This window comes from Phocoena phocoena, chromosome 7 (assembly GCF_963924675.1).
Source record: "Phocoena phocoena chromosome 7, mPhoPho1.1, whole genome shotgun sequence".
Taxonomy (NCBI): Eukaryota; Metazoa; Chordata; class Mammalia; order Artiodactyla; family Phocoenidae; genus Phocoena; species Phocoena phocoena.
In genome coordinates this window covers 64690813-64703767 of record NC_089225.1, presented here as the reverse complement: position 1 = coordinate 64703767, position 12955 = coordinate 64690813, and the positions used below count along the sequence as shown (strand labels likewise).

The window sequence follows — 12955 nt, the reverse complement described above, 5'->3', positions numbered from 1 at the left end:
ACTCCTCCTTATTACTATGTTATTTTTTGAGCTACTAGTTACTTCAAACAGACAGATATTTGCTGATAGCAAGAGCTAAGGTTTGGAGCATAGGAAAGTTTTCAAACATATAGTATGGCATTGCCACCTCTGAGGCCAGCAGCAGAAACAAGTGCATTGAGGAGGAACAAAATTTAGTCCCAAGAAAATAATTACTTAGGTCATTAGCTATTAGGAAAGAGACTAGCTAATACATGTAGTTATACATATGAGTTTCAAGATTTTATTTTTATTTTTTTTCTGTACTCAGGCCTCTCACTGCTGTGGCCTCTCCCGTTGTGGAGCACAGGCTCCGGACAAGCAGGCTCAGTGGCCATGGCTCACGGGCCCAGCCGCTCTGCAGCATGTGGGATCTTCCCAGACCAGGGCACGAACCCATGTCCCCTGCATCAGCAGGTGGACTCTCAACCACTGCGCCACCAGGGAAGCCCTGTAGTTGTACATATGGTTGTGGAAACACCTACTTGAAATCTTCCTAAATTGTTTTATGATATAATTTTTTTGAAAAATCTCTGCCTGGAAAGTGTTTTAGAATCCATTTTTTATGCTTCAAGCAAAGCTGTATGGTAACAACAACATATTAGATGCAATCCAGTAACAGCTGGTATATTTTTGCCAAGAATTTTTTATTAGCACATGTGCAATTTTCTGAAGAATTACAAATATGTAGATAATTTATCTACATTCATTATTTTTAGTGAATAAATATCTATTCATTAATAAATAAATAAATATCTATTTTTAAAGAGATAGAAAAGCATAAGTGAATTAGGAGATTGGGATTGACATATATACACTAATATGTATAAAATAGATAACTAATAAGAACCTGCTGTATAGCACAGGGAACTCCACTTCACTGTATAGTCGAAAGTAACACAACATTGTAAAACAACTCTACCCCAATAAAAATAAAATTTTAATTAAAAAAATACAAAGAGGTAGAAAAGCATAAATCCATATCTATATATGGGTGAGGATAATTTGTAAGTCAAAGACCATAACATATATTTCTTCAGAAATAATGTCAATCTCAAGAATCTCTCTCTTTTAAAAATGTGTAATATTTTGGTACAAAATATAACAATAGAACTAGATAACTTTCTATTCTGTTTTAAACGGGAATACAAATGTTTTGCTAATAAGAAAGTTATTTTTTGAAGGGTCTTCTTCAAAATAGCAACCAGCACTGATGTTACGTATGGTTTATTAGGCTGAGATTGTTCTTCCACAAAAACAGTGTTAAAAATTATCTGCAGAACAAGAGAATTGCTGTGTGTAGCCCTGAGGACATCCTCACTTCTCTCCTGGGTGAGAACGACAGTGCTGCTGCTGCTGCTTTGGAGACCAGCACCTGTCCCCAGTAGAGACGCTTATTTCTAGAATTGAAAATCGGGTAGTGAGGTGTTACATCCCTTGGGACTACTACTTCAAAGCATGTTATCTGTGAGTTCAACTGGAAATAACATTTATTTTGATTAGAAAACACAATGTCAAATGGTCAAGGAAAGCTTCTGCCTTTTATTAGTCTCCATGCTAACATAAAACACTTTTTAAACAAAAATTTTTTGTTGGCTTCTTTTCTGTGGTTCATGTGTTCATTTTTCCTTTTTCTGTGTGAAAATAGAAGAAACACATACCATTTCATCTTCAATGAATCTTTCTCAGGGGTACTATTTTAAAGAAATCTTTACATAAACTAAAATGCTTTCTAAGGTGATTGTGTTTTATTTCCTATTTTTATATTGACTTTAATGACTAAGAATTTACTATGATGTATATATATTATGATGTATGATGTATATATATTGTATATTTCTTAGCTAAGTAATCTATAAACAATATAGTAATCCACTCTCCAAGATGTTAAATGATTTATCCAATACATGAAACATTTTGAGATAATGACGTTTATTACATACACCTGTATTATGTCACATAGAATACGTGTTCTGGTCACCACTCACCAAATATTTAAAAAGCACAGAACTTCTCATTTTGAAATATGTATCTAGTAATTTCTGCCAATAAACAAAAATACCATTGAGTTTAATAGCAGTTATTCTGCCTGTAGAAGGTAGTCATGATAATCACTATGGTGTACACCTGAAACAAGTATAATATTGTAACTCATTTATACTTCAGTTAAAAATTTAAAAAGTAAAAATTAAATAAAAAAGAAGGAACTCATGCCTCTTCAATAAGTTCACTGGGTTATAACAATACCTGCTTATCTCACTGAGTTGCTTTTAGATCCGGAAACTAATATTTGGAGGGGTGCTGTGTAACCTGTAAAATGTCCATGAATGCAAGTGATCTTGCACAGGGGTAAACCAGTTACCTGAGCATAAGCATAAATTGCCTCTCAGTTGGCATTGATTCTTCTGCCACAAGCACTAAGCATGTCTCTTTCAGGACTCTGGAGTCATGCTCTCCTCCCGCATGGTGATGAAGTGTTTCCTCAGGATCTGGGTGGTTTGTTGGAGAATGGGAACTTATGAGCATTTGACACTGAATAAGAGGCTATGTATCTAGAATAAACGTGAATGTAGTTCCAGGAGAAAGAGACCAGACACGTAGAATTACTAAGAGCCTCCTTGCTACCGAACTTGGATCTAATATTACCAAAAAATGTGCATAAACAAAAGAAAGCTGATGTTGAAGTTTTGCTTATAATAGATAAAATGTTATATTTTTTAGAACGCTGCAAATGTAAACCTATCAGAGCTACACAGAAGACTTATTTCCGAAACAATTACAACTATGGTAAGGATAACTTCATGATTGATTTATAAACTGTTGAGTTAAGAAAGGATGTGTATGTGTGTGTAAATAAGAATGAGGCTTAAAAACAAACAAGGACAACTTTTTTTTTAATTGATTTATTTAATTGATTTTTTTTTTGGCTGCATTGGGTCTTCATTGCTGTGTGTGAGCTTTCTCTGGTTGCCCCGAGTGGGGGCTCCGTGGGGTGCTCAGGCTTCTCGTTGCCGTGGCTTCTCTTGTCGTGGAGCACAAGCTCTAGGCGTGTGGGCTTCAGTAGTTGTGGCACATGGGCTCAGTAGTTGTGGCTCACGGGCTCTAGAGCGCAGGCTCAGTAATTGTGGTGCACCGGCTTAGTTGCTCCGCGGCATGTGGGATCTTCCCGGACCAGGGCTCAAACCCGTGTCCCCTGCATTGGCAGGTGGGTTCTTAACCACCGCACCACCAGGGTAGCCCCAACAAGGACAACTTTTAAGAGCAAACTCTCCCTGTTCCAAACAACTAAACGGTCTCATAAGGGGACCATTCTCAACAAATGCTTGATTTTTTTGAAGCGTATCAGGCAGCATTGCTGGCATCTTAGAACCATGCAGTTAAGTACACAGAGATACATTTCAAAACAGATGGGAGGGACTCTTCCCTTTCTGACGGGCCAGGGAGGATCTGGAGCTGCAATGGGTCATCAGTTGTGATTTACGGGGGTGAACGGTAAGTGGGATAAACAGAGGAGCACTTCAATGTGTTATGAGTGGTTAAAAGAATCAAACTGGGTTTCTTCAGTCTAACTCATGGAAAACATTGACAGGGTTGGAGAGTAACACAAAAGTTGTTAGTATTCAATTAAGGAAATGTTTTGTTATCTAGACTGACCTAGACATGTGGTATTCTGATAAACAAAATATTAATTGAAGAGCTACCAATCTAAATGTAGCTGACAAATTTAACTGGAGGAGGAAAAAGCCTGCTGCCTCTGTACCAAGTACTGTGTTAGGCGGTTTCTATACTCTGTCTTATGTGATTTTCTCAACTGCGCCATGAGACGTTCTATTATCCTTATTTTATCAATGGTTATTGAACCTAAGTTGTCTTTCCTTTGATTATTCAGAATTACTTTTGGGTACTGGGATGCTTCAGAGTCACAAATATCAATTACCGCTATATTTCAAAGGGTCAATTAATAGAGTTTTCCAGTTGATAAAATAAGGAACAAATCAGTATTTGCTGTATTCCATAGGCATTTTATTATGATTTTCCCCCTGTGGCATTTATGAGATTAATAAATTTCATGTTACTGTCTCTGTCGGTGCTGAGTAAATGAATAAACATGGCAATTAAATAGATTTTTAAATGCACCTACATTATTAAAATGAGGGCTTTATTATTGAGTTTACATGCCCTACTTTAGAGAATATAGGACATATACGGCACACTTATCCTGCTTTTATAATTTTGGGAATTGGATGGAGAGAAATGGGTAAACCTCTGTAAGAGTAATCTTTGATATCTTTGAGAATACTGTATATTGAAAGGTATCAAGTAAAAGATTCAGTGTAGTTAAATCTCTTTAAAAAAAATATACCTAGTTTCTCAAGTTTTTCTTCAACGGAATCAATTTTTATTTTTTGTTTACTAACATCTTTAGAGGAATTTATAGTTTCTCTTAGCCAATGGTAGACACACTTTCCAAGGTTGAAATGTTTACCTGGCTGCTCATCCGAGGACCCTCTCCTCTACAAAGTGATATGAACTATCACAAGGAAAAGGAAGCCTTAATTTTTAGGAGATTAGCTTTGTAAGACTGAAAAATGCTATATGAACTTTTAAGTATGGTTATATTAAAAACAAAAGCATGATAGAAATTTTATATTGGGAATTTTAGTTGAATTTACATTTATTTTACTTATTACTTTTTACTATACCCAACCTTCTTAGTGCTGCAGTGGTTAGTGCTGCTATTTTTGTTAAAAGATAAAATACTACTGGGTACAAGTCAGGGGAAGAGAAAATCAGCAACGAGGTAGCTGAGTGAAAATTACAACCGAAAATGGGATACAGAGCACAGTTAATGGAAAAAAGATAATTTCTTTCTCATAGCCAAACAATCACTAGATTGCCCATAGTTTAAGGATTTTCACTTGTCTGAGGCTTACTCAGAGATTCTTTGGGGAAGGCAGGCACTGAAATGATTAAATAAAAGGAAAAACCCTGCAAAGAAAATACATTTTAAATTCCAAAATATGTTGATTTTTGTCTTTCTTAAATATCTACATGTGTCTACTGAGAAAACAAAGTGGGGGTGGGAGCATTTGATAATTCAGATAAAACCTCTGCTTCATTCAGATTAATTCAGTTAAAAGCTCTTGAGCTTTAACAAAATTGCTTGAATAATAAAGTAAGTCTTGTAGAGAGATATTTATTTTGGAGTGGGTACATGTGCTAAAAATTTCTAATGAAAATAGTAGACACACCGGGTAAATAAATCATTAGTTTGAGAAGGTTTGCACAGCTCACTAATCTGTGATAGTTGATGAATGCCATGAAGCACATTCACATAAGCCAGGACGCACAAAAATGTCTGCTAGCTGGGGTTGTGAATCTATCACCTGATTCTCCCAAATGACATTTCAAAAAGGGCAATCTTATCTTTTGTTAAAATAAGAGTAGAACACTAATAAAAAGGGACTCCTTCACTCACAAATCACACCAAGCAGGGACAGCTGGGCAGTTACATTTTGCTTAGTATAAGCTCTCATACTTGAGACAACTAGTTCTCTGAAGATTGAAATACCTGTGAAGCAAAAATGAGGTTTTGTCCCAAAGTTTTTAGAATTAGCAGCTTAATTTTTATTGTATGTGTCTTGTACTGGTGGAATGTTATTGAATAAGTTTCTGTATGGAATTGGGGCATTGATGGGAGGCAATGGCTTATTAGCTGGCTTTATATTTTCACGGATTACTTTTTTCTTTGTAGTTCAAAACCCCTAAAATATGTGGGAAGGGACTCAGATGAAAGTAGTTTACAGATATATGCCTAAGAGGCTTTCAAAAAGTACATTCATTTAGATATGTTGTGTTTTCCTCTGTATAACATCCATGGATATTGAACTAGAGCAATGAGGCTGCCTGGTCAAAAGCCACTGGCTTCTTACTAATTGACATTTTTGCTTCTTTTTAGGCTTTTTCAAACTCCCCCTTTAGGAAAAAAAAAGTAAAAAGCTCATTTACCAGAAGTAGGAATCTAAAGAATTTGGCTCTTCCAAAGGAGAGAAATACAGAAAAGAAGGAGAACTGTACTTTCTAGATTCTGAGTCAAATACTTTGACTTGGCAACTGAATTATTTTTAAGGCAGTTTGTCTTTATATTGAGATGTCAAACCGAGTCTTATAAGTTGGGTGCTAGAATATCCCTTGAAAGAGGTAAATTAATGCAATTGACATATTAGACCACATTCCATAGCACATGAGTGGCGACAGTTTTTATTCAAAAAGAAAATGCAGTATACCTAAAGGAGGGTATGAAAGATAATCTATACTGAAACAAAGGAAGAAAGGAGCAGATGTCTGAACAGTGAGCTAAGATGAGTTCCGGTGGAAAGATCGAAGAACAAGATTGGGGACACCGTAGAACAGAACAACTTTATGACGCTAAAGAAAACCCCAACTCTTTAGAAAATCTGTTAATAGACCCTATAGAAGAATGCTGACAAAGCAACAAAGAATATTTAAGTACTAGGTCTTTACATAGAGTGAAATTAATATAGTTTAAATTCTTCTTGGCACAATTGAAACTGCACATATACATATACACACATCCAAAATGAAATTTTGAAGGAAAATTACATCCAGATTCAATCTTTGATTATCTAAATGGTTTCTCACCATGAAATACATGCACACATGTATGCTTATATACACACAAATATAAACTTACATGCAAAGGGGATCAGGGCTGAACATTAAGGGGGCAGGTGTGTTGTGTAGTGTGTCACTCACTACTGTCTAAGGTGAAAATATATGGTTGACTTTTCCTCTCTATTCTTTGAGCATTAAGTGGATATGAATTGACTAGAAAGAAGCCTATGTGTCTTTTTTGAATGGGGTGCCTATTGTGTATCATATTACCACATCAGCTTTATTGTCTTTTACCCAGTCATTCGGGCTAAAGTTAAAGAAGTGAAGATCAAGTGCCATGATGTGACTGCAGTAGTGGAGGTGAAGGAGATTTTAAAGGCTTCTCTGGTAAACATTCCAAGGGACACTGTTAACCTTTACACCAGCTCTGGTTGCCTGTGTCCTCCACTTAACGTCAATGAAGAGTATCTCATCATGGGCTATGAAGATGAGGAACGCTCCAGGTAATTCACTCCTTAAGGATTCAGAATAATGACTCCTGGGTTCTTACTTCGGGATCTGTCTACCTTCTGAGGGATTAAAGATCAGTTTTAGTTGGGTCCTTCAATTTCATGTATTGGATACAAAAGTATATGTGGGAAATTTGTGGGTGTGCATTTTTCTGGGGAGAGGGATCATAGCTTCGTTTGTTCTTAGAGGGGTCCATGACTCCCAATTAGTTAGAATTACTGTTCTAAAACTTGGCTGTCCTAGTCTAGTATAAACAGTAAGTCTTTCTGACAATGATCCCTTGTACTTTTCAGTAATATATTTTAATGTTTCAAAAATGGTTGCTTCTTTAAAAATATAGATTACTGTTGGTGGAAGGTTCTATTGCTGAGAAATGGAAGGATCGACTTGGTAAAAAAGTTAAGGTAAGCCTAAATTTTATGTTCAAAATGATAAACAGGAAATAAAAGTAGAAAGACAGTCATTTAAACAAAATAGCTGCCCTCAACTTCATGAGAAATATTAAAACCTGATACATATATATTTAATATTCCAAGAACTGAGTTTGTCTGTAATGTCTGTTTCATTTAAGGAGCAAATTCTCTGTGTGTGTATCAGAGATCTAACTACAGCTGTCTAACTTCCCACCATGGGAAGTCTAGCTGTAGTTAGGCCAGCCCTGCTCTAGTGGCTCCACATTATCATTAGGGCTCCAGGCTCCCTCTAGCTTACGGGTCGGTCATTTTAAAAGATATTGCTTCCATATTCAAGGTTAGCTGGACGTCACAGGTTGGCTGCCCTACCTCCACATCACACCTACATTTCAAGGAGAAAGAAAAGGGAGGTAAAAATAGATTCCAAGCATCCTACCTAGCAATTTTACTTAGGACTGGGTCTCCTGTCCATCCCTAGCTGCAAGAGAACTAGAAAATGTAGTTTTTTTAGCTGAATATGTTGGTTCCTTGAACAATTGCAGTTCTGTGAGTCAGAGAAGAAGGGGAGAATAAAGCTTGGGTACAAAACTGCCAATATTGTCCCAATGCATAGACACCAGTTCCTCTGTACAAGGTGCAGCCACATTCATCTGTATATAAGAGATCTGACCCAATTAGGTCCTTAAAGCAGAAACATAGCTTTATTGGTTTTTTTTGGCTGTACGCGGGCCTCTCACTGTTGTGGCCTGTCCCGTTGCGGAGCACAGGCTCCGGACGCGCAGGCTCAGTGGCCATGGCTCACGGGCCCAGCCGCTCCGCGGCGTGTGGGATCTTCCCGGACCGGGGAACGAACCCGCATCCCCTGCATGGGCAGGCGGACTCTCAACTACTGTGCCACCAGGGAAGCCCCATAGCTTTATTTTTAAGCCAATGACTCTTAGATTCTGTAAGTGACGCATTTTTTAAAAAATCACAGTAAATCACCTTATTATAGAAGGTTCCATTTCCTCTTACTAAGCAAATCTGTTTCAACAAAAGGAATGTGGGTAGTAGGCACAGAAGGGCAAAGAATCAAAAATGGTGCGCGCGCGCGCGCGTGCGCGCGTGTGTGTGTGTGTGTGTGTGTGTGTGTGTGTAGTGGGCAAAAAGGGGGGGAGGGGAGAGTGGGAATTGTACCAAACATAATATATCCTCTTCCCTCTGAGTCTGAAGGCTTGGGAAACATTTACAAGTGTAAGTTAAACACCCCCAGGCAGTTTATCTTATACACCTGGCACTTGACACAGCAGACACATTTCAGTTTAAGTGACCTACAAGAAACGTAGAGGGCATTATTTTGCAGGGAGAAAATACCCTCCAGAAAGGTATCCCTCCCCCCCCCCACCCCGCCCCCACCGCCACTTCTGTATTTTGTCAAAAGTGAGATGTATTTCAAGTTCAGACTCATGAGAATTCTCTATTTGTATCTCTTTTCAATTTGTTTGGTGTCTGTTAAAAAGTAGCTCTTCTTCAGTGTATTGGAATCTCTTACTGTCCTTTTAATTCCGTTTTCTGCTTGCTAATGCAGAACAGGAATTTGTCCTAAATTCCTGTACCAGTTGGAATTGCTGCAAAGCATATAACACGGCTTGCTGCTTCTCTTTTGGTACCAAAACAATTACCATCGTGTAAAGACCCAGGACACATGGCGTGTTTGTCCTTTTTCTTAGTAAGGCAAAGATATTTTCCATTGCTTTCTACAGGGAACTCACAGTTATTATTGTGAACTCATTTATATTTTCAGTCTGGATTTAAACATGCTGAAGGGAAGAAATAACTTGAACAATTTTTAATTCATATACAGAACTCAGGGTTAAAGACCATGAATGGGAAACCTCTTTTGGCTAGAATTACTGAGATCCTTACTGTAGTTTTCCAGTCAGTTCTGAAGATGTAAAAAAGAGTTTTATGGAGGATACTGGTTTTTTTTAAAATAAAAGTTGGCCTTTTCAGCTGATTTTTTTTTTTTGCGCTCAGGGATAGATCAAGAATTAAATAAAGACTTTTTTATGGTTTTGCAATGCAATTTTTTTTTTTAAACCTAAGTTTCTGTAATAGGTTGTTCAAATCAAGATATTTGGCCTGCCTTGGGGAGCTAAAATTCAGACTTTTTTTTTTATATGAAAATCCAATAAGATTGTGGAGTTAAGTGTGCTAAAATGAAGAATTACTTTCAGTAATTTCAGTAATTGAAAATAGAGAATTTGTTATCTACTAAGAATTTTATACGTTTTTCATCTGTGAATCTTCAGAACACTAAGGAGATGCTAGAATTAATTCTAATATGTAAATGATAAGGGCTAGTAAGTCCAAGAATCTTCGAATGGTAACTGACGGAGTTAGAATTTGAACTTGGGCCATCTGACATTAGCTCCTTGCTGCTCAAAGTGTGGTCCCTGGACCAGCAACACGGGCATCACCTGGGAGCCTGTTAGGTATGAAAATCTTGGGCCCCATCCCAGACCCACTGAATGAGGATCTGCAACTTTAACAAGATCTCCAAGTTATTTCTATATTCATTGAAGTTTAAGAAGTACTGCTATAGCCCTTATTCTTATTTACTACCTGTAATACCATAATATAACTTCCTTTTAAATTATTATATTCAATAATGTAAACATTATTGAAATTGTTAATATGAAATATTAATAAGCTTGATTGTAGTTATCAGAAACATTGGTGATGTCTGCTTTGTAAAACGTAGAATAAGGGCAGAACTTTGTTCTGTTTTGTTGCACTTGGTAGATATTATTTAGGAAATATTTTTAAGGGACTCTACCCCCTCCCCCATTTTCATTTTTTTCACTGCTCAAATCACACAGGTTTAAAAGGCTGTGTTTTTACAAGTCATAAGAGAGGAAAATAAAAAGTAGCCCTTTCTTCAAATTCTCTATGTAAATCTTCCATTTGTTGGTCACCCATGAAGTACTAGACTTGTGTATGTTACCTCAGGAAATACCCACAGATATCAATGTATATTTGTGTCACCGTTTATTGGATATTTTAAGTTAAAGATTTGATATGAAAGCATTACTGATACAAGTGGCCAATTTTGTGCTTTTTCAAATAAAAGAATTATGTTTACATAGCATCCATCTCATTGTTACCCTGGGATATAGATTTTTATACTTTTGGAAAAGTAGTAAAATGCTTTTGAGATCTGATTTTGCAGTCTTACTCAGTTGTTAGAATAATAGAAGTGATGACCCTGGTAATATGTGCTTGTGACCGTTTTCTGTTTTAAATTTCACAGCGCTGGGATATGAAGCTCCGTCATCTTGGACTGAATAAAAGTGATTCTAGCCATAGTGATTCCACTCAGAGTCAGAAGTCTGGTAGGAACTCTAACCCCCGGCAAGCACGCAACTAAATCCTGAAATGCAGAAAATCCTCAGTGGACTTCCTATTAAGACTTGCGTCGCTGGACTAGCAAAGGAAAATTGCACTATTGCACGTCATATTCTATTTTTTAACCACAAAAAGCAGGTGGTAACTGATATTACTTCTATTTTTTCTTTTATTTTCTGCTTTTCTCCTACCCTCCATCCCTACCCCCCTTTTCTGTGGTCTGGGTGCAGATCCTTAAATATATTATATGTATTCTATTTTACTAATCATGGGAAAACTGTCCTTTGCAATAATAATAAATTAAACATGTTGATACCAGGGCCTCTTTGCTGGAGTAAATGTTAATTTACTGTTCTGCACCCAGATTGGGAATGCAATATTGGATGCAAAGAGAGATTCTGGTATACACAGAAAGCTAGATAGGCTGTAAGGCATACTTTGCTGATGTAATTACAGCCTCATTTTTGCATGCCTTTTGGGCATTCTCCTCACGCTTAGAAAGTTCTAAATGTTTATAAAGGTAAAATGGCAGTTTGCAATCAAATGCCACACAGGCAAAGTGATCAAGCACCAGGAAGAATTTATGAGGAAACGACACGCAAGACGAATTATCTGCAAGATTGGCAGGAAGCAAAATAAACAGTGTTAGGAGCTGGGGAAAGAGCATTTTGCCTGATCGAGAAGCACAACTGAAACCAGTAGCTGTTGGGGTGTTAACAGCAGTGTTTCTCTTTTGGCAACACATTCGATTTGTTTGTGAATATATTAATCAGCATTAGGGAAGTGAATTATAACCAGACATCAGCTGTTATCAGTATGGCTCTATTTAATTTGCTTCCTTTTAGATAACCTCATTGGTGTAAGTCTTTTTTTTTCTTCTTCTTTTAAAATAAATCTCACTTGCTGCATTTGACCAGGAAAAGAAAGTGTGTACGCATATGCACCAGGGTGTTATTTTTTTAAAGATATGGGGCTCTCTAAAATGCTGTAGTTGCAGGATGGTAAAATGTGCAAGATTCCGGGTGTGGGTGTGTCTGTGTGTGTCAGCGTGGGGTGTGTGTCCGTACACTCACACCCAAGCTGAACTGAATTACAGGCCTGTGCGGTGACCTAAACTTTATCATTTGGATTTGTGCTGTTTAATGCTCAGTAAAATATGCTCAATAAAAGGAATGATGGTGGTCAGGAGAGAGGTGATTCTGACTTTTCAAACAAATGCTCATTCTCATTACCCAAGCTGCAGTGGGGTCCCCCAGGGACCATGGGGAACAAATGATGCTCTCACTTCTTCCTCCAGCAGGGGTTCTTTAGAGCCTGTGCCCATCACTTGACAGTCTCATTCTCTTAAATTTACATATTTGATATTAGTATTAATAGAACCAAATTTCTAAGCTGTGGTATGCTGAAAAGAAAACACTTATGAAGCAAATGGTGCTGTTTCCTTCTACAAGGACAAACATGCAAGAATGAAATTCATTCCTGAACAAAAGTTTCCTAAAATGGTAAATAACAATTGATCTAAATTCCCTCTTTTGGAAGTAAGAGAACATCCCTGCCTCCTGACTGACCCCCAAACCCCAACAATTTCCACAATCCCAGAAGAAGGAGTTCTCACCTATGCCTACATCAGGACCACACAGTCTTTGAGCTGCCATATGGTTGCTTTCAGGTATTTTCACCATCTGCCCTTTGGGCTTTACTCTCAGATGGCTAAGACAGGGTCATTTCTTTCCAGATGCTGCTGTTGTAGCCCACAAAGGGGAGTTTGGGTGTCACGGGGTAGTAGTGAAGTCCCACAGTGGATGAACTTCACCTCAGTATCTCTCGTCCTGACCTCAACCTGAGCTTCAAGGACAGAGGACTGGAAACTAGCACTTCTGCCTCTTCCTGTTTCTCTCATGCCTTTTTCATGTTAATGAGGAAAGAAGGGCAAGAACCGACTGCAGGAGATTTAAAGGAATTGGTTTCTCAAATCCACAAAATGTCATCAA

General features: G+C 37.5%; 1 protein-coding gene across 1 annotated transcript in view; it reads left to right on the top strand.

Annotated features, from left to right (window-relative positions):
* Window positions 1-12152, top strand: part of FRZB (frizzled related protein) — a 34170-nt gene extending 22018 nt beyond the window's left edge. The window contains exons 3-6 of the mRNA XM_065880383.1: window positions 2740-2805; window positions 6953-7157; window positions 7505-7568; window positions 10870-12152. Of these exons, the coding sequence (XP_065736455.1) occupies window positions 2740-2805; window positions 6953-7157; window positions 7505-7568; window positions 10870-10986 (452 nt within the window). The 3' untranslated portion in view covers window positions 10987-12152. The remainder of the gene's footprint in view (window positions 1-2739; window positions 2806-6952; window positions 7158-7504; window positions 7569-10869) is intronic.
* The last annotated feature ends 803 nt before the right edge of the window (window positions 12153-12955 follow it).